The sequence below is a fragment of the Drosophila tropicalis genome, unplaced genomic scaffold, assembly GCF_018151085.1.
Source record: "Drosophila tropicalis isolate 14030-0801.00 unplaced genomic scaffold, ASM1815108v1 contig_158, whole genome shotgun sequence".
NCBI lineage: Eukaryota > Metazoa > Arthropoda > Insecta > Diptera > Drosophilidae > Drosophila > Drosophila tropicalis.
In genome coordinates, this window is record NW_027172602.1 from 5,591,274 (window position 1) to 5,613,679 (window position 22,406).

Sequence of the window (22,406 nt, forward strand, 5' to 3'; positions counted from 1 at the left end):
ACGTATAAAAGTTTTATTAGAATATAATATGTTTATTTATGTCAGGGACTGGATCCGAAATGAATTCTGTTTATATCGGTTCTATATGAAACTATATATCTACATATATTTTATTTCTTTAGTTTTTTTTTTCTTATTGTTTTCTCGATTCCTAAAACAAAATTGTAATGCAAGTAACGTAAAGTGTTATGATAACGAAAAATATAACAAAAAAAAAAAAAAAACAAAAAATATTACAAATAGTTTCACATGATTATGAGATGAATTATATAATGCCTCTCTTTTTCTTCACTCTTCCTTCCGCCCTTACCAAATGTGGGAGAGTTGGAACAGAGCAGGCAGGGTCAAGTATAATTAGAACTAATGCTAAAAGATTTCATCAACAACTTAACGTTTGCGTGTTGTTTTTGTTATTATTTTGTTTTCTTTTTAGTGTAATTGGTAATCGATCGATATATTTATTATGCAAAATGCTCTTCAAGCACATCACCCCTTTCCTAATCCCCACCCGACCCAAAAGAAAAAAAAAAAACAAAAGAAAATTTTAAATAAATGAAAAGCGAATCGAAAAGTAAAGAAACGTTTTAATTGCTATATTATTATGATTATTATTGAGATATTATTATTGATATTGATATTGTATTTGCATAAACGAAAAAACCCATTGCTATAAAAACAAAAAACATAACATAATAATATGATAATTGTATGAATGTTAACTATTTCAATGACAATAATAAAATGTTAAAAACAATTGAATTTCGAAATTTCAATGTCAAAAACAAAAAACAAAAAAACTGTTGCTCACATTACGTGATCATACAACAAAAATAACTTGAGAAAAATTGCTTCAACTGATTGCTTATTAACCTGAATGAGCTATTAGCCCCATCATTCTCGGATAGTTAATTCATTTTACTAGCAATTTTGTATAAAGTTTACAGCAATTGAATAAAATTGTGTGATTATTGAAACAAATGGCATTTTCAGGCTATTAATAGTTTGTATTTTGTGCTGAATGTGGTTTGGAAGTCAATTTATAATCAGGTCATATTTACATATAGTTTTTCTATAAATCTTAGCTATGCTGATCTGGTTTATAACAAAATTATCAACTCTCAATTATGTTAAGGAGCCAAATATTTGGATTATATAGCACAATTAAGGATTATGTTTCTAAGAGTACATTTTTTTTTAAATGTGCCCGCCCAGTAAAAATGACTCAACCTTAGGACTTCCGGCTCAGACCTTAGCACCTTACTCAGACTTAAGTCGTTGCACCAGTTCCAAAAAACATCAACTAATTTCAAACATGTTCAAGCCGTGAGTACAAATTGAACCTGGTTCGAAGTGATTCGTGGTTTGAAGCGAAGTCGTGAGGCGGTTTGAAGCGAATTTTCATGATGGCTGGGCGAATATTCAGTATGGATGAGCGAATTGGCGGCTGGCTGAGCGAATTAAACAAATTGAAATTAAAACTCGAAACTTGCGTGTGTGTGTTATTTACATATAATTTGTGAATGAATTGAAAGTAACATTAACATTCACAGCAAAATTGTTTGCGTAGTGTTAAGTGTAGTGTGTTGTGTTTAATAAGTTGGTGTTATTAGTTTGCAGTGCGTTTTGTTTTTGCTGTTGTTTGCTGGGGGTAAAAGTGGCAGTAGGTAAAGGCAAACAAAACTGCATTAACTGCATTTGTTTGCCATTGAAAACGGAAATTAAGTGAAATAATTGCAATCATTATGGTTCACATTTGAAGCAGAAAGTGTGTAAAAACTGGATGAATTAGAAGAGGAAGATAGAAATTGCGCCAATAAGCAAGAAGCGAAACAACAACAAGAACTAGCAACGTTTGTTTTATTGCATTCCTCGCACGCACACACACAAACCCACACACATACACTTACTATATATACGAGCGCGCGCTCGTTCACCTACATATGTGTGTGCGTGTGTGTGTGTATGGATGTACATGTACATACAGCAGCAGAGATTTATACAAAACGACAAACAACTGGAACAAAGGATTAGAAAATGCGTCCTGTTCGATTTAATGGTTAAATACAGGTGAGGATTATTCAAATGAAATATGTGAAACGCAACAAATCGCTTATCCCATAAAAGAGAAATTATTATCATTCAATTTTGCGAGTGTTTTGTGTGTGTGTTTGTGTATGTGTATCAGTGTTGCCAAATTCATGGTTTAAAAAAGAAAATACAGCTAACAAAATGTGCCGGAAAATGTTGTTGTGAAGTGAATCGAATTTGAAGTAAATTCTTATTCGGAATGCATTTAAATTGTGAAATAAACAAAAAGAAAACAAGATAACAAAAAAATCGTATACCACAATATTATCTATAAAAATAACTGACCGAATCAAAAAAATCAATCTGAGTTAGAAGCTAGTTTCAGCTGTAAATGGCTAGTAATGACAACTCTGGTAAATGGTGTTGTGTGTTTTCGTGCCATTGTGTGTATTCGCTCGCACTTGCGACTTACTTATGGGAAAAGCATTTGTTGTTGTGTTTTCATGTGAATTTCTATTAATTATGTTTTTATTTTTCATTTTATAGTAAAATCAAATTGCCCATAGAGTGCAACTAAACAAAAGCAATAACAGCAACAACAACAACAACATTGACGACGGCATCAACAACTGGAGATTCGCGTCAAGATGTCGCGCTGGGGCAAAAATATAGTTGTCCCCTTGGACTCGCTGTGCAAGGAAAAGGAGAACACAAATCGGCCGACTGTGGCCCGTTCAGTGGGCACGGTGGGCAAATGGGGAAAAATGGGTTTTACCTCAACCCGTACATATACACTATCCGCCCTGCATCCCATGGCTGCTGCTGCAGCAGCTGCCGCAGCTGCTGCCAGTCCTGCCCAGAGTCCAGCCTCTACTGGGGGCAGTGGACATGACCATCATGATCCAAATGATTTATCGATTTCGGTGCCAGAGCCACCGAAACCCAAAAAATTCTTCAAGTCGCGTAATGCTGCACCGGAGGTGATTGCCCAGATCATACAACAATTGCCACATTGTGGCACGGGAGCGGGCTCCTCGCCTATGCGAGGTGAACAAATGGCCACAACACCAACAAGGTCATCAGGGGCAGCAGCGACAAGGATATCTGGTGGCCAGGATCAGACGCCAAAATCGAAAGCGGCTAAAGGTGGTGCAGCAGCCCATTCCGCAGAGCGGAAACGCAAGTCGCCCAAAAGAAGATGAACCAAGGAGGACAAGCGACGACAAATGCCTCGACTACATTGCCAGGAGCATTGGGAGAAACAGACCAAGAGTCGGGTCGTCTGGATGAGCAGCAAGAGGTGGTTACCAGCTCCTCATCGAAGAAAACAAAAAAACCGAAAGAGGAGAAGAAACTCAAACCGGAGGCACCACCTTCACGTATATTGGGGCGTGCCCGCAAAGCGGTTAATTATTGTGAAGTGGAGGAGGATGAGCGTTATCCCACGCCCACTAAAGATCTGATCATTCCCAAGGCAGATGCAGGTCCTCACGAAGGATTGCCGCCACCTCCACCGCCGACCACATCATCGGTAGGCAGTTCCAGTGGCAATGGTGCAGCAGCAGCAGGTGGTGCCAGTGGTGGTGGTGCCTCGACACCAACTGGCATTGCCGGCTCATCGCGTACACCAGAACATCCGCCAATTGTTTTACGTATTTCCAAGGTGAGTTATAGTCTATCTTCTTGATCCGAGAGCATGGTTCTGTTTTATTTGTCAGCCAGCAATTGAGGCAATCGACTAAATATTTATTTGTATGTAATTTCTATTAATGTAAACGATCGATAACTAATCAAGAAAGGAAAATGATTAGAGAACTAGTTCTAGTAGTTTGCTCTTGCATTTTCTTCTATTCCATTTTTCCCTCTCACTCACACTCAAAACATGGTTAAAGCGAGAGGCAGGAAGAGAAGCGAGAGAGAGCGAGCCAAGATCTAAAATGTGCCACTGTATCGTATCTGTGTGTCAGTGTGAGTGTGAGTGAGCGTAAGAGAAAGCCGCTAACAGAAACAACAACAAACGCAGTGTTAAATTACGCGCGCTTTTACATGAAATGGAGTTGAGTGTTTTTTTTTCTTTCGTCTTTCTCTCTTCTTCTTCTGTCGTTCTTGTTCTTTTTCGTTATTTTTTTTCTTTTAAACAATAATTTTTGCTTTATTTGCTGTTAGTTGTGGATAGCTTCCAGTCTTGACTGGCTGAAACGCCAAGTGAGTTAAACGGTAATTTTTTTTTGTTTTTTAGAGCAGAGTAGAGTGGGGAATGGAAGAAAAGAGAGTGATGGAAGGGGAAGGCGGCGACAACTACTTTTGCAGCTGCTGGCAAAGAAATAAACAATAGTTTACAAAGAAAATTTATACATAGTATGATTGTATTTCATACATATTTTTTTCCACTTGTGAAAACGAAAACTGATTGTGATTTCCTCCAAACCCACAGGGAACATCGCGCTTAGTCAGTAGTGACAGTGACGAGGAGGAGGACGAGGAAGAGCACCATCAACACCATCAGGAAGAGGACGACGAGCAGCATCATCACCAGCAGCAACAGCAGCAAAGGAAAGCCTTGGAGGATAATGGTGATAGTGTTGTCAAAGCAGACGGAAAAGTTCCTTTAAATACGCCAAAAATCATAGTAAAACCTCTGAGACCGCCCACTGAAGCTGGAGAAGAAGCAACAGAGGCAAGCGAAGCAACATCAGCAGCTGCTTCTGGAGATTCACTAGACCATCAGTCGACGGCGGCGGCGGCAGCGACAGCAGCATCTGCAGCGGAAGCAATCGAAGATCAAAAGAAAAAGAACGACGAGGTAGCTGACGACGAGGAGGAAGACGAAGAGGAGGAGGAGGATGAAGAAGAACCACCAGAGATTAATTATTGTACAGTGAAAATCTCACCCGATAAACCGCCCAAAGAGCGATTAAAACTAATCATTAAAACGGATGTCATCCGCAATGCCATAGCCAAGGCTGCAGCAGCCAAAGCCAAAGCAGCAGGCGAGGATACGCCGCGCAGTGAAAAGAAATCCAAAAGTAAAAAGCACAAACATCTAAAGCACAATCTAGTAGTAGGCGGAGCAGGAGCTGTAGCTGCTGCTGTTTCAACAACAACAACAATTACAACCGAATCTTCACAAGCGGAATTTAAGACACCTTCACCGCACTTGGCATTAAGTGAACCAGCAGCTCCTCCACCACCACCAACTTCTTTATTGCCCTTACGTGGCTCAGTCATCTCACCGACAACACGTTCCGATCACGATTTTGATTCGCAATCTTCGGTCTTGGGTAGCATATCGTCCAAAGGGAATAGTACACCCCAGCCCTTGGCTCAGACTGTCCAGGAGGATAGGTGTGTGATTCGAAGTCGTGGTTCTAGTGTTATAACAAGTGATTTAGAGACTAGCCAGCATTCATCATTGGTGGCACCACCATCAGATATTGAATCGCGTCTGGAATCAATGATGGATGGCGCTGGTGGTATTGCCACGGGCACAGGAATGATGGCCGATGAGGCAGCAGTTCCATTGCAAGGCGATATATTGGCTGTGCTTAGAGGAGAAATAATGCCTCCAAAACTGAATGGTATAACTAACAAAGATATTGACAGGAAGACGGTGCAAGGGGAGGAGGGCGGTTCAACGGCGGTGCAAGAGGAGGAAGAGCAGCAGCCACCGAAAAGGTCCTTAAGAGGAAGGGGCAAAAAGGCAACCACAAATGCCGCGACGGCGCCTCCTGTAGCAGCTCCAGAAAGTCGTACACGGGGTAGAACCAAAGCAGCTGCTGCAGCTGCTACAACTACTACAGCAACCCCAACGCCGACATCTTCCTTACCTCCAGCACCAGCACCAGTAACCAATAAACGTTCCACACGTGGCCGAGTGGCCAAGAAACAACAGCAACAACAACAACAACAGCATCAAACTACGGAAATGGAAATTGATGAAATTCCCCCGATACCCACAGCAACAGAAATTGAAGAGCCTCCTCCCATTATTCGTGGACGTGGTCGACGAGCGAATAACAACAATTCGGCCAGCATTAATAATAATATCAACAAAATAGCAGCCAATTTATCGGCCAAGGCCGAGGCTAGTCGATTAACCGAAACGGAAACGAAAGGAAATGGCGACACAGTCGGCGGTGGAGCGGTCAATGCGAATAATTGTCCACAAACTAATCTGCGTAGCTATGGTGGAAGGAAACGTAAAAATCAGCAAGTAACTCAAGTGCTGCAACCTGAAGATGAACAACAGGACCAACAGCTGGAAGAGGAGGAGGCGCCGCCTCCAAGTAAAATATTGCATACGGATAATGATGTGGGCGGTGGTAAAGGACAAGAGATAACTACAGAAGCAGATGACGACGATGAAGAGGATGACGATCTATTGTCAAACAATTCCTCAATGCTGCAACATGATGAGGGCTCATCATCGTTACCAGCTACAAGGGATTATAAATTTAAGGATAAATTTAAGCGTACCTTAACCCTAGACACCCAAGTGGCTGGCGGCAATAAGCCACTAGACCAGCAGCAGCAACAACAACAACAAGATGATCAGCAGACTATAGCAACAGAGAATGAGCAGGAAGTCGAAACAACACCAACAATATCGGTGGCAGCGTCGGCGTCAGCTGCGGCGGTAGCACCTGATTCAACCGCCGAAACACGAGGATCTGTCAAACTGGTCATATCGAAGAAGAAGGGCAGCATCTTCAAGAGTCGAGCCCTGGGACCATCCGATCAAGAAGCTTCGGCTGCCTCAAAGCGTCACCTCTACAAGCATAGTTGGGATGCCGCTCTGGAGGCAAATGGTAGCGGTGGAACTGGCAGTGATGTCAGCAATACCTCGGCCTCCATTCATCATGTCAAGGGCGATAATCTACTGCACTTGGGCGGCGGCAGTAAATCCCTGGGTGAAGCCGATGATAGCTGCTCCTCTTCCATAAACAACAATAGCTCTACCAGTTCGGCGTTACGTGGTGGCGCTGATAGTCCAGCCTTAGCCTTAAGTAAACACAATTCACCTGCTGGCACAGCATCGGGTGTCGGTGGTACCGGGACCGGTGCAGCCAGTGCCACCAATGCCAGCTCTTCCTCATTGGCCAGGCAAATGAAACAGCAGTTAGCACCAAATGCCAATGCCAATGTTAACTCCATGGGTCAAACATTGGGCCAAAATCCATTTGATTTAGAACTTGAGTCCGGTGGCGGCGGCGGCACAAACTCCTCATCAATGGCCAATGAGGACTCCTCTAGTCGTGTCGATCGCAGCAAGTCGAAGGAATATTACACTGTGGTCCGCAATGTGAAGACTGCCCATCAGATTCAAGAGATTGGTGAATACCAAGAAATGGATGATGATGTGGAGTATATATTGGATGCCCTGCAACCACATAATCCTCCGCCCACACGTTGCCTTTCCGCATTGCAATTGGCCACCAAATGCATGACTCCCGCCTTTCGTATGCATGTCCGGGCCCATGGTGTGGTCACGAAATTCTTCAAGGCCTTGTCCGATGCCAATAAGGACTTAAGTCTAGGCCTCTGCACATCGGCCATTATGTATATATTATCGCAAGAGGGACTCAATATGGACTTAGATCGTGATTCATTGGAGTTAATGATCAATCTCCTCGAAGCCGAAGGTATTGGCGCTCCCTCAGAGCGTGCGAATTACGAACGCAATAAACAGAAAGTCCGTGAATTGTGCGAAGAGATTAAAGCCCAAGGCAAGGGCACGCATTTAAATGTTGAATCCATAACAGTGGGCACATTGGCAATGGAAACATTACTATCACTGACCTCCAAACGCGCCGGTGAATGGTTCAAAGAGGATCTACGCAAATTGGGTGGCCTCGAGCATATAATTAAGACAATCTCACATTTCTGCCAGCCCATCATTGGTGGTGATGTGATCGGTGAGGATATCACATGGAATTCCTCGCTGTTGGACAATATGCAAACGGTGGCCCGTTGTTTGCGTGTCCTGGAGAATGTTACCCAGCATAATGAGGCCAATCAACGTTATATGCTGACCTTTGACAAGGGTAAAGCCGTCAATACACTGTGTCAACTGTATAAACTCTGTGATGGTCAACTTATCTGTCATCCCTCGAATGGTAGCAATAGCAAAGATCATCCGGGTGTGGCCATGCGAGAGTTGCTTATACCAGTTATGAAGGTACTAATCAATTTGACGCACACCTTCAATGAGTCGCAACCATCGCTGGGCGCTGAATTGTTGGGACAACGTAGCGATGTGATTGAAACTAGCTTCCATTTGCTTCTACTGGCCTCCAATTATATACCCGATCGTTGCATTTTTGAGCTGAGCATTTTGGTAAGGACTATTTTGATTGTTAATTTAAGATAGAACTTGCTAACGCCTTTCGTCCTTTTTAGGTTTTAACTCTTCTGATCAATTTGTGCATGCACACACTGCCAAATCGGAGCATATTGATGCAGGCTCAGGCTCCTGTGGACTATGTAGCCGACAATCCTCCGGCAAGCAACAAGCCAGCGACTGCTCTACAGGCTCTTCTCGAGTATTTCTACAAATGCGAAGAGTTGGCCAGGTAAGTGCCTCGTTGTGAATGTGAATCAGAGCCATTTGGTATTCTAATCATGGGGGTTTCTTCTCTCTTTTAGGTTGGTGGAGAAAAATACAGATGCATTTCTGGAGAACAATGAGAAGAGCAAAAAGAAGCAAGAGGAGGTCGAAGAGACAGTTAACAATTGTAAGTTAAAACATAAGTTAAAACACAGACAAAGATTAATTACTATTACTTTATTTTTATTGTCCTTGCTTAGTACTCCAACGCGCTGGTCACCATATGGAGCACACACTAAAGGGCAGCTATGCGGCCATATTGATTGGCAATCTAATAGCTGACAATGAGCAGCACGAGGCAATAGTTCGGAGACAATTGCGGGGTAATAGTTTCAAGGAGATTGTCAATGTGCTCGAAAAATATCATACCTTTATGAATCTAACATCGAGTGTAAGTAGACAAAGCCAATAACCTAATGTACGGAAAGAGAAAATACTAAATATTGATTTCAATTTAAACAGTTGGAGGCTGCCTTTGTGGCTCACATGAAATCGACGAAAAGGATTATTGATAATTTCAAAAAGCGTGACTATATATTCGAGCATTCCTCTGATGAGCATGCCTTGCCACTCAACCTGGAGACGACGACGACAACAACGACATCATCATCAATAACTTCAGCAACAGGATCAGCAGGCGGATCTGTTGGAGGAGTCAGTGTTGGATCGGAAAAGGATGGACATATCTCACCCACAGCCGCCTCAACAAAGCCACGTGTCTATAAGACCTACAGCAGTCATAGATAATTTCCAGAAAAAACAGGACAACAAGTCCTCTAACTAGGAGAGAGAGAGAGAGAGGAGCAAGTACAATGTACTAAATGTAGTTAGAATGAGGGAGACTAAGTGTAAGAAAGCGGATGAGAAAACAAAGAAGAAGAAAAAAATGAAAGAAGCCTGCCACCAAAATATTTGAATTCTGTTTTGTTGTTTTGTGATTATTATATAATTATAGAATTAGAATTTTGTTTATTTGTATAAATTGTATAATTAGTTCACACACTCACACACATACATATATGTAATATATGGCATATATGGAAACGAACCCAATATATTTTTGTGGTTTATTTTAACGCTGATTGGGCATTATCCAGCTTACGCTTCAGAGTCTTCAACAAAAACCAACAAAAAGTGATAGCAAATTTTTTTCTTGAGCATGGTCAGCGTTTTAACTACAAACACACACTCATATATAGCCTCACGGAAACACACACACACACACATGAACATGAATCCAAAATTACTACTGATATATATAGATATATGTATATTTATGTGTACGTTATATAGTCATAAGCAATATTAGCAATTATTCAAGCAACATTTAAGCAAAATGATTACTAACTTAACTGTATATATTGTTTATTGAAGCGATTTTATCGATTAGACATTATTTTTCCAACTTTTTTTCGTAATTTCTTTTTTTTCATCTTGATAATCCTTAGAAATGCTCTTCTATGTATATATATATATATATATAAATATATGTATATATTTGCCTGTATATGTCTGCGCATTGTTTTGAAAATTTAAAACAAATCTATAAAATATAAATTATATTTAGGCTTAAAATTGAAGAAAGAAACAAATTGAAACAAAATTAAGAAAGAGAGAGAAAAAAAAACACAATTTCGGGAACAAAATAAAATATAATATCTATATATTTATTTTGTGTTTACAAATTGTCGAGAAAAAAACAAAAACAAAAAATTATATATATATATATATATATATACATATATATATATATCTTAATTAAGATAACAAAGTGCATAATATATTGTTCTTGAAATAAAACAAATGGAAAATTTAAAGTTGCTCCCATTTAATTTCTATGGGGAAAACATTTCTACTCTGCCCTTGGAAGTATGCAATGCAATATTATTTAATAATATGCTAAAAAGCTGGTTATGATTATAATTGGATGCGGAAAATCATTAACTTTGCGAATCTGCAATTTTGATACATTTTAGCCGATTTTCGAAAGTGATATCTTGTTTTAATGCTTTTAATTTGAAATTTATATTAAAAAAATAATAGACTAAATGAAATCAAGTTGTCTTTTCAGCGAGAATAACAAATTCCAAAGCATTCTAATAAATCTTAATTTCATAAAGCTCTACTTTAGTCAATTTTTTGGAGTATTTAAAATCTTCCTGTCTTTATTCTCAAGTTAATGTCTTTTAATCTGCATCAAAGTCTCAAGAATTAAATTTTTGACAATTTTCTTCAAATTTTTACAAATTTTCAAATGTTTGATGTTATTTTAATATATGTATACTAAATTTCCATTTAATTGGAATACAAAAGGTTAAAATACAGTCGGAGGCAAATAGGTAGAATCACCCGAATTGCACCTTTCTTTAGTGCATACATTAGGGGGCAAATATTAGGTGAATTTCACTATTCAGCAAAGGAAACACAAATGGATGTCCAAACCCCATATAAAAAATATTAAAATTTGCAGAATTTTTAGTTAATTTTTTTAAATGAGTTAATAAAATAGAGAGAAATGAGTGAGAGTCAATTCAAAATGTTTTATTATTTTGGCCAGAGTTGCCACAGTTTTGGGTTGTATATAAAAATATAATACAAAAGGTGTAGACTTTTGATATACAGATTATATATATATGTATATATATATAGTGAGAACCAATATACACACACATTGGGATATAAATATGGTTAATGTTTTGTTTTGTTTTTACAATTTTGAGCATAAAAAGACAAAAAAGAAATGCTGATTATTTACAATATTTACAAGAGGATGAAGTAGCCTCTGTGTGTGGTTGGGGGGGGAGGGATATTTAGGCCCAGCCTCCAGATGGTTGCCAGCCACCGCCGCCACCATGACCACCGCCGCCGCCGCCGCCATGGCCACCACCTCCTCCGCCGCCGCCCAATTTGATAATTTTAATGATCTTGGTGCCACCGCCGCCGCCTCCACCATGTCCGCCGCCACCACCACCAGAACTCCAACCGCCGCCGCCTCCACCGCCCGAACTCCAACCGCCGCCGCCGCCTCCATGACCTCCTCCACCGCCGCCGCCAAGGCTAATGATTTTGACAAGTTTAACATCACCACCGCCTCCTCCTCCTCCACCGCCGGAGGACCAGCCTCCACCGCCGCCTCCGCCAGAAGACCAGCCTCCACCACCTCCACCGCCGCCCGACGACCAACCACCGCCTCCACCACCGCCGCCGCTCTCTGTGATTACTTTGATGATCTGAACATCACCACCTCCTCCGCCTCCGCCGCCACCAGACCAGCCACCACCCCCGCCTCCGCCGCCGCCACCAGACCAACCACCACCTCCACCGCCGCCGGATGACCAACCACCGCCTCCAGGCTTGGGCTTAGCTGTCACACTGGCTGCTCCAATCAGCAAGAGACATACAAAGGCCTGCAATTGAAATTATCAAATTATATACAAATCTCGGATAGCTTCTCCTTTCATCCAAAACGATCCTCACTCTCCAAAAGCGAAATAGAGAAAACTATGCTCCTCAAAGTATGCAATAGACATCAATTTTGATATTTTTGTTGAGATCATTTCAAAATCCCGTACAAAGCATAATTTTTCAGGTACAGGACATTCTGAAAAGTGAATTCTTCACATGGGCTATTGCATACTTTGCGGGGCCAAATTTAACCCATTTCACATTCACAGATCCGCCAAGAGCTTATAGTATATCCCAAATGATGATTTTGTTTTCTTGACACACCAAACAGTCAAAGGATGTCATTGACATTTTTTATTTTGCACTTTTCTTTTTGAATGAATGAAAACAAAACAAAAATTTGCACTAATTTGTCATTGTTTTTCTTTCAGCTTTCTGATGAAGATATTCCATGATAGAAAAAAAAAGATAACACGTACTTTCATGATTCTCAAATTCTTGTTTTCCTTCTGTGCTTTTTGATTTCTACCCGCGGCTTTGACTGCGACTTCACAACTGACTTGGCCAAAGACAATATCGGTGGCTTTTATACCGCCGAAGACAAAGTAAATTTTTGCCAGGCGGCACATTAACCGGAAAAATGGAAAAGCGAAATGCGAAAAAAGCAAAAACAACAACAAGCGTTTTTCCTTGTGGTGTGTGTGTGTGTGTGCGGTTGGAGATGCAGATGATTCGGAGAGGTTCACTTTGGTTTGGTCTTTTTCCCCGTTTTACACAATGTGGGCCAAATGCTGCTGCATCATCAGCATCATCATCATTATTATCATCAACACGATCCTCCTCACTCCCATTAGGCGAAAGTGATGGCAGACATACAACTCATAATTGTGACAAGACTCCTCTATGGTCTGTCCGTCTGTCCGCCTGTCCGCAAGTTACCCGCTTACTCTTCTCGGTGTCCCATCTGTTTGTTTGTTGGCGACCCATTCGTTCGTTCGTTCGTTCGTTGCACCTTTTCCCAATGTTGCATAATCTGCAACATACAAAATGAAGACGATGAAGCCCAACCAAGTTGCAGCTTGTAACCGTTTTTTGCCCTCCTCCCTCCCCAACCTCAAGGCACCCACCCTATCTGTCCCCTCGCCTAATCGATGACTCTCCGATCATTTTCAACAATTTGCAAAAACCATGATCTGGCCATTCACTATTTACAAAAGGAAAATCTGCAAATTGCATATATGCAAAAAGCTAAAAAACAAAAACCAAAAAAAGTAGCAAATTATATTAGTTTTTGGTTTTTCTTCTTTTTTTTCTGTTTTTACGATGCCATTTACTAATTCCTTTGACATTTCACTCCCACAGTTCAAAATATACATGGGATTATCCATGTTTATTCCAAATAAAAGTCTCAAAATTTCATGAAATTTTAAATCTGTAATCTTTTGTATTCCCAAGTTAATTATCTATTGTCCTTTTTTTAAAAGATTTCTTCATTAATCCCTTCAAGACTTAGGATAATCTTTTTAAAGACCATTTTCTAGGGGTTTTCCTAGAGTAATACACACTAAAGTTAAAAGAACTTACTAAACTTACTTAAAGAAAATATAAATTTAACATATTCACAACTTAATACAAAAAATTCTTAAGGAATGTCTAAAACAACAACAGCGAAATGGGTTACCCCGGTTCTCCTACTGATCCTGTCGGAAAAGTTTCGATCCCTAGCTAGATCCATCCCCGAAAAACCTTCTTTCAAACAATTGTTTTCCTTGAAACAGAAGCTTCATGACTTAGTGGTAAAAGTATTGAACTGAAAGTTGTATAAATTAAAATCATTAATCTTTGTTTTAAAATAAATATGTTAGCATTCTAATCCTACGAAAGACATTCATACAAATAGATATTCTTGGCCAAGAGAGTCCTTCAAGACATGTCGATCTCTGTCTAATAAAAAAGATCGTCAATATGTGTTAGTGTTGTAAAACGATATAACAGTGAGAAGTAGAATCATACGCCCTGTTGAACCGTTTAGCTATTCTAAAGACATTGAAATTGAAATCTCCATTGGCTTTCGTTTCCAAATAACTTTCTTTCAAATCATAAATCATCTTAAAATTAATTTAAATTCAGTTTCAAATTCAAAAACAAATCAAGAATCAAACTAGTTTATGCTCTGACTACTTAAAATTGCATATAATTTGAGGTGTCTAACAATAAGAAGAAGTCCTTAAACTACACTGAATTTGGTTCAATCATTCAATCCTTTTGTTAGGGTATATTTCCATCAATATATTTGGAGTTAAAGTGATAAAAAGGATATAATATTTATCTTTAGTTAACAACATCACAGAGTTTAAAGAATTTTTAAAAGATTTTGTAGTTCTCATATCAATCGAATATGGATCATCAGATATAATGAACAGCTTGAAATATAAAACACACAAATTTAAAGCTTAAATGTTGTTTTTTAAATACTTTAAATTATATTTGAAAATGTATTCCAGTAATCTGTGATACCATTGCTCTTGTTGCAAGCTTTCGCTATCATTCATTGTAATTCTCAATTGGTTTTAGCTATAGACTCTGGAATCCTGAGAAACGTTTGAAATGACTTTTGATCTAAATATTAACCCATTATGATTGGACTTCTTGGGAAAAAGACTATTGATGGCATATAGTGTAAAGCCTCAGTGATTGATGCATGGAAATTTGTTTCTTTTTGATGGATCATCAAATATATGTAATTATATATATGCCCATTAAATTACATGTCAGAGTTATGGCCTTTGGTATTGGCCATGGTTATTGAAATTTAGAAATTATATAGACATTAATTAAAGAGTGGGAAAACTCCTAGCCAGTTTAACTAACTGAGTAGTACTCCTCCCCCTCCACCCATCTCACCCTCTTTGGCTGTTCACTTTTTCATTGTGCCCCTTTCGTTTTTGGCTCTCACAACGTTTATTTCTTTTGGTGTAGTGGAGCAGGTGAAGAGGTCATTGGATTTTGTTTCTTTTCGAATTGGGTTTTCATTTTCGTTTTTCTCGCCTCTTTCGCTCTCTCTCTCTCTCTCTTTCTCTCTTTGTCTCTGTGTGTAAACTAGTTTTTTCAGTTTTTATTATTGTTGCCGCTTTGTTTTACATACATCCATCCATTTCGTTGCCCCTCACCATCTCATCAACTGACTGCCACCTTCCTTTTGGCGTTCCAAATCAAATCGAATTTATAATTTTGGGTCTCAGCATACTTGATCAAAACTTATGAGTTTTACACTCAATGTGTGTGTGTGTGTGTGAGTGTGTGTTTATGTTGGCATTTTCCCAGCATTTCCGCCTATTTCGTAATATTGCAATACTTCCTGCAAATAGAGATAGGCCCATCCTTAGGGGCATCAAGACGTTCACCTGGCGTCGACATCGGCATCGGCTTTGGCGGCAGCTCATCTTTAAAACTGAACCGACAAGTTTTTGTTTTTTTCTGTCTAGACTTTGGCCAAATGACCAATAAAGGTAGTTAACTAGCAACAACCAATTTTATGCACTCGAGGTGGGAAATTCAATCACAACTTTTCACATTTTCAGTTTCTTCTTTTCTTTTATTTTCATTTCAACTTTAAGAAAACAAACAAAATAATGACTGAAATTATTTATACAAATTTTTAAAAAAAACTTCAGGACTAAATTAAAATTAATCAACATTTGTTAACTTTGTTTCTACATATACCCCTGCGATTGATTTGTGTTAATTATTTGACTCAACAAAGTTTAAATCTTAAAAATTCATCAGACTGCCTTAAGATTTTGAAGATCGTTCATCAAGATTGTAGATTTCTTTCACATATTTGTTGTGCAGTGTAATTTCCATGACTTTGGCACATTGTTAGAGCAAAGGGTATAGAGAAAAACTTCGTCTGGGCCAAAGTTCTCTTTATAAATAAATTTATTGTTTTTCATTGTCTTTAAAATTTGTTTTACCTTTCAGGTACTTAAAAAGAAAACCAGAAATAACTTATTGCATTAACCAGGCCAATACTTCCCTTTATACATACACATACATACACACATAGTGGTGATATATATGACAACTAAATGGCTACTAATTGTAAGTGATAATGATTTAAATTTGTTTTTGTTGCGTTGCTTTGCTTATTGTTCCATTATGATCGTCTCATCGTCCTCCTGGTCTTTCAGTTGATGGCCTAAAAGTGTGCCATCCTTAAAACTTAATACTTGTACCAATTGCGGCTCCTGTCCGGGTTCACTTTGTATCATCATTTGATGCATTTGATCGGATGTGAGGGTTATTGTTTCCATTTGATCACCATTTTCAATCTACACAATGAAAGAAAGTAAAAGAAAGTAAATACAAAAATTAAATTCTATATGTATATATCTTCTTGTTCTGCATCCATACTCATTACAAACTTTTTCAACAACAAGTCCAACTAAATAAAAATTTACAAAAATAATCAAATAAAACAAAAATTATAAAATCACAACAACAAAAGATGTTTTTTTTTATTATTATTAAATAATATTTGTTAATTCGTTTGTTTTGTTTTGTTTGGTTTGCCTTTTTGGTTTTCTTTTCCACATGTCACATTCAATTCAATTCTCTATAAAACGAAACAACTAAATGATAAAACATTTAAACACAATAATCATAATAGTAATAGTAATAATAATAATAATAATAGATAATAATGATAATCAACATAAAAATAGTTCTTTAATTTGTTGGGGTCATACATAGATGGGCGGTTGATAATTCACTTAATTAAACTACATTTTCAATGCAAGAATTGGCTACTACTTGAGGAGGTTGACGATTGCAATGAGGGGGGATGGGGTGGAGGTGGAGATTGTGTGTGTTATGATGGTATTCAAATTGAAATTACATTTCCTTAGCAAATTAGATATATGTAGATATTGCGTAACATTTTCATTTGATTGCACATTCAAATAATAATAATAATAATAATAGAAGAAAAAAAAAACACATTTCAACTTAAAAATTATTGAATATTGCATAATTTTTGGTTTAAATTATATATATATATATATGTATATAGAAATTCCATTATATACATCATATTGTATTGTAGGAACTTGTAAGCTGATTTGCTGTTTGTTTTTGGTTTTTTTTGGTCTCCAATTTAAATTCAATTTGCCTGACTAACTTATAGCTAAAACTTTTCTAAAAATTGTTATTGTATGATTTTCTTTTGGTTGTAAAATGGCAAGTGTGTGTGCGTGTGTGTAAGGGGGGTGGGGGTGGGGAAGTGTAGGGTTTTGTATGTGTGTGTGCAAAGCCGCGTCTTGACTAGATTCGAGAAGTGCTTTTGTTTTTATAATGAAACTATTCCAAATGCTCTAATTTAATGGTTTTTGCTGTTTGCAAATTGGCACTATCCACACAGCGTATGGCAGTGGAGGAGGATGATCCTCCGCTAGAACTAGGACCAGCAGAAGTTCCAGCTTCAACTTCAGAAGCAGCACCAACAGCAGCACTCGTTCCCCTGCCCAATGCGGTAGCCGTTGACGTCTTTTGTCTACGTCGTTTCGTTCCAGTTGTGCGACGACGTAAATTTGCAGTTGCTCCCGTTGAATTGGCCAATACAATGGGCATTGGCATGGGCATCTTAATGGTGGCACTAGTTGCATTATTATTATTATTATTATTATTATTATTGGTGTTATGATTATTATTATTATTATTGTTGAGATTAAATGTGCCTGATCCCTGTCCCTGGCCATAATTCAAGCAATAAAATCGAGGAGTTGCCGCCACCGTGTTAGCAGCGGTTGTTGTTGGTGCTGGTGTTGTTGCCTGCAATGTAATAGCCGCCTGCTGTTGATGTGGTCGCCTGTTGATGGCTCCACTAGTAGCAGTTATCAATTGATAGCATTGCAAGGCTGGGGGAGCGTTTATAGTTCCTGTGCTGCTATTGCTGCCGCTGCTGGTGATAGTTGCTGCTGCTGCTGCTGTTGTATGGCTATTATTATTGATGTTGTTGCCGCTTGCGACTTGTACCTGCATGGGTGCTAGGCACACAGTTCCATCGCTGTTTGTTTGTAATTGCTGCATATTGGCCATAACGGTTTGATACATAGAAACCGGCACTGAGATCACATTGCTAACAGAAACGGGATAGTCTGCAATGAAAAATAAAGTAAATACAGTTAATAAAATTGTTTATCAAGTAATCAAATATGTATGTTTATAACACGGCTCTGATATTTACTTTTATCAGCCACCTACATATATGAGCCCAGGCTTCTCATGTGACCCTAGTCTTCTCTCTCAACGAGTCTTCTTCCCTAAGTACTAGCAAATTCTTCAATATTTAACAATGCAGAATAATTTTGATACAATTTTTGTCATATACATAGACATTCCTATGGACAAATCCAGGGGGTAGTCTGGGCGGGCCTGAACATTCACCAAAATGTCACTAAATGGAAGAATTTTGGCCCACTTTGATAAACGCTTAATCTAGTTTTGTAAGTGAAAATGTTTTCTAGTTCCTAAAAGAAATCCTTTATTGCTTACAGGGCCAATGCTTGAAGGAGAAAAACTGGCTAAATGATTGAAACTTCAACAATAATCGATTACCAATTGGTGGCATAGTAAACTAATACTATATACATATTCCAAAATTGATTCTTCTCTCGTTAAATCCTAATAAATACCTTGCCCATCTTCGGTGGTAAAATATATTTGTCCATCCTGAGCCTCGGTTAAGTCGACAGTCATATTCTCATGCCCATTGACATCGCTGAGACTTTGAACAGTTTGTATTGTTGTGGTGCCGCCTTCGCCTTGATGCAGCTAAAGGAGAAAAGGAAATCAAGAATTTGGTAAATTAACATAAACATATACATAATATTATCAACACTTACCGTTGCCACGCCCTGAACTTGTGCGGTGGTGCCATCGGGTAAAGTTATAATTGGATTATTTGGATCCACTTGTATTATGGAGACGGTACCATCTGGATTCTGTGATAATACAGTCTGTGTGGTTGTATACTGTTTAAAATTAAAGGAATATTTCAATTATAAGATCAGCCAAAAAAGAGAATAATCCACTAAAACTGAGATAGATATAGGGATTGAGAAGCGTATGTGTGTGTGCGTGTGTGTGTGTGTGCGAGAGAGAAATTAAAGCATTCCAGCAAAAATCAAATGAAATAAACTTATCAAGCAAATAAATCAAAAATTTCAAAGTATAATCAAATAAATTTAAATGAGATTAGATTGTTTTAAATGTGAAATTAGATGATGTTGAAATGATAAGCTGCAAAAAAGAAATTAAGGGAGAAAAAACAAATCATAATGAAAAAAAAAGTAGAAAGAAATCATAAAAAATTAAGTAAAAATATTACACAAGTTTTCATTATCAAGACAACGAGTAAAAACAACAGTTATATTGTATATGTATATATATATATGTAGGTATATATAAATAGGCACACGTATATTAGTTTGTATAAGTTTTAAACAAGGCAATTAACAATAAATTTGTAACAACAATCACAATAACACGACTTAAAGCCAATTTTCAATTAAGCAAGAAACAAAAATAAAAAATAAATTATAAATAACTAGAATAGTTGAATTGGTGATAAGACCTGGAGGCAAAACCTTTAGCCACTCAGTTTAGAGTAGAATTCTTAAGATTTTTAGCCAAGTTTATAATTAGTTGCTTGGCTTAAACAAGAATGAAGATAAAGCTTTCTTTTTTGTTTAAGAGAGGTTTAAGTTTGATTTACAAATTGAATGTATGCCAAGTCCAAGCCTAATTCCCAAATCTTATAACCATTTTGAGTAGGATTATATATATGTATATATAGTTTTACAACAACAACAACATGAACAATAACAATAATATTTGTCACTTGGATGCAGCTTCAGAGTGAGAGTGAGAGTGAGTTTAGTACGAACATCAACATCATCCACATCATCATCGACTTGATCAACAATATCATCTACAGCATCAACATCATCATGACAAGGATGTCGCAGCGTTAGGGGTTCAAGGCAAACGTGGGTATTGTGGGTAAGCTGTTGCTGTGGCTGTTGCTGCAACTGCTGCTGCTGGTGGTGGTGGTGGAGTTGCTGGTGGTTGTTGAGTGTTGCTGCTGTTGTTGTCGGTGTTTGGGTGCCAGCACTTACAGAGCCCGCCGTAATGGCCGCTGCTGTTGCTGTTGCCGTACCACTCGCTGTTGTCAATTGTATCGTCTGCGGTTGTCCTTGACCAATCCCTGTTGGCTGTATATGTATTGTAGTGGCTCCCGCTGACTGCTGATGGTGTTGATGTTGCTGCTGTGTTCCAGGAGCAGGAGCCTGACATATTTCTATTTTCGTTGATGCCGGCAAAGTGGCTGTGGTTGTGATATGCTGATTATTTGTGCTTTGAATTATTGTCGGAGCCGGAGCATTCGTCTGGGCATGATGGGTGGTGATTACAGTGCCAGCGCTATTAATTTTCACCACATTCACTTGTTGTTGTTGCTGCTGCTGCTGCTGCTATTTTGAGGATTTTGTTATGTGAATGTGGCGTGGTATGCGTAATATATTAGTAGATGATGATTATATGTGGATGGGATATATGAAATTTATATTTAGAAAAGTAAATTCAATGATTAGTTGCAATAAAGACAAAGAATCCATTACTCACAGTGTGCGATGATCCGCCGGTTGGCAATCTCGTTGAGACAATCTGCTGTTGCTGCTGTTCTGGGAGATCGTCCAGATCATTCTCATCGGCATCGTCATTGTCATCGTCGTCATCATCATCATGGTCACGATGGTTGTTTTGATTCACATTCGATGCAACAGCACCAACACCATCATTGATCTGTGCTATCAAAGCGGTTACCTTCTCATCCTCATCCGCAAAGGTGGGCAATAGATCATCACGTCCATGATATTTATAGCAGTTGATCACAATTTTACGCAGCGCATGTGTCCAGCTGATCTGTAAGATTGGCATTTCTATGAAATACTTATTCAAATGGGCATTGGGGACACTAAGTGAATTGAAAAACCTTCTGTTTGTCGTCCTCAGATCTGGCATCCATGCGTACATTGGCCCAGGGCAGTTCCTTGGGCCACCAGGGCGGACGTGTCGACTCTCTGCCCCAACCAGGTTTACCACGACCAGTCGAATATTTCAACATCAACGGGATGAAGGCCCTCAACTGGGCCTGGGTCATCTTCTCCACTGGCGTTGGTATACCATCGATAACCAGGCCAGGCAATTCGAAAAGCGTTGGATCCTCCTGCTGCGGTGGCGGTGCCTGCTGGGCCAATGCATTGTCCAATTCATCCATAACAATATTCTTCAAATTCCTTAGCACATCCTCCAGAGGTTTGGCACCAAAAACTTTGTAACTAGTGTTGGGTTTGCCTGGTGTGGCCACCAGGACCACAGCCTGTTTGCCCACTCGTCCCGTAAATTCGTATATAATGCCACGTAATTTGCGCAACAAACGATTCTGTTGACGCTTGCGGACCGAGGGATTCGTTTCGAACATGTGAGAGCGTTTACGTTTCTTTGAACTGGCAATGGCAGCTGCCGCCGCCACGCCCACTGGTCCGGCGGCAGCCAATTGCTGGGCCACTGCATCATCGTGGCCAGGTTGCAGGCCATCGGCAACTGTGGCAGCAGCTGCCTCATCCTCACCATAGAATGAACCATCGCTGCTCATTAAATCCTGATCATCATCCTCATCGTCATCATCATCATCGGTGGCAATACTTTGGATATCATTATCATTCTCCTCGAGCACTTCAACTTTATAGGTGGTTCCTCCAGTTGCACCACCACCATTCCCCTCCCCCACTGCAACGTTCTCTAATCCCTTGTGGTTGTTGGAGTTTGTTGTTGTGGTCGTGTTGGTGCTATTGGTGGTAGTAACTAACACCTGACCCACCGAACTGTGAGCTGTGCCAGTGGTTCTTTGGCTGCTGGCCGGGGCCACAACCAGACGATAACTTGTCGTGGCCAGCTTGCTGGCTAACAATCGCCACTCAGCTAAATTCTACGTCCTTCTTCCTACTTCTTCTGCTTCTTTTGGCTCTGGCAGCAGCCTTCCTATTCGCATGCGCAGTGTGATAATGTTCTACGAAAATTCAAAGGTAAAATAAGTTACAAATAAAACATATAAAGGTGATGTCATTTCAAATTTAGCGATAACCTAAGTTCGTAAAAGCCACGCAGACGCAACACTAATGAGTAAATAACTTTACATAAGTATATATAAATGTATGCATACATATATCATTCTATATACCTAACACCTATCAATGTTAAACTTGAAACTATTTATGCAGTGACATTACCTATTAGGATGAGGAGC

The 22,406-nt window shown here is 39.1% G+C and overlaps 3 protein-coding genes across 6 annotated transcripts; 1 reads left to right on the forward strand and 2 right to left on the reverse strand.

Moving 5' to 3' along the window:
• Positions 1 to 1,477: 1,477 nt before the first annotated feature.
• On the forward strand, positions 1,478 to 10,040 carry wapl (wings apart-like). The gene is given in 8 exon segments (XM_068283694.1): positions 1,478 to 2,067; positions 2,575 to 3,227; positions 3,230 to 3,691; positions 4,463 to 8,365; positions 8,428 to 8,600; positions 8,674 to 8,762; positions 8,836 to 9,026; positions 9,098 to 10,040. Coding segments are annotated over 7 exon segments (5,655 nt in total). The 5' UTR covers positions 1,478 to 2,067; positions 2,575 to 2,675; the 3' UTR covers positions 9,383 to 10,040.
• A 1,405-nt stretch (positions 10,041 to 11,445) lies between these two features.
• On the reverse strand, positions 11,446 to 12,576 carry LOC137587311 (uncharacterized). The gene is made up of 2 exons (XM_068303653.1): positions 12,520 to 12,576; positions 11,446 to 12,042 (listed from the first exon to the last, which is right to left on the reverse strand). Exons 1-2 carry the CDS (start codon positions 12,523 to 12,525, stop codon positions 11,446 to 11,448), a joined length of 603 nt encoding a protein of 200 aa, XP_068159754.1. The 5' UTR covers positions 12,526 to 12,576.
• A 3,469-nt stretch (positions 12,577 to 16,045) lies between these two features.
• ewg (DNA-binding protein Ewg) lies at positions 16,046 to 21,887 on the reverse strand. 4 transcript variants are annotated; one of them, XM_068302497.1, is made up of 7 exons: positions 21,093 to 21,887; positions 20,723 to 21,022; positions 19,987 to 20,571; positions 18,943 to 19,071; positions 18,733 to 18,871; positions 18,074 to 18,195; positions 16,046 to 16,371 (listed from the first exon to the last, which is right to left on the reverse strand). In XM_068302497.1, exons 1-7 carry the CDS (start codon positions 21,753 to 21,755, stop codon positions 16,186 to 16,188), a joined length of 2,124 nt encoding a protein of 707 aa, XP_068158598.1. In that variant the 5' UTR covers positions 21,756 to 21,887; the 3' UTR covers positions 16,046 to 16,185. The 4 variants fall into 4 exon arrangements, with proteins under 4 accessions (XP_068158598.1, XP_068158597.1, XP_068158596.1 ...); XM_068302496.1 differs by lacking the exon at positions 16,046 to 16,371 and having other exon boundaries at positions 16,525 to 18,195; positions 19,987 to 20,568; XM_068302495.1 differs by lacking the exon at positions 16,046 to 16,371 and having other exon boundaries at positions 16,525 to 18,195.
• Between the last annotated feature and the right edge of the window lie 519 nt (positions 21,888 to 22,406).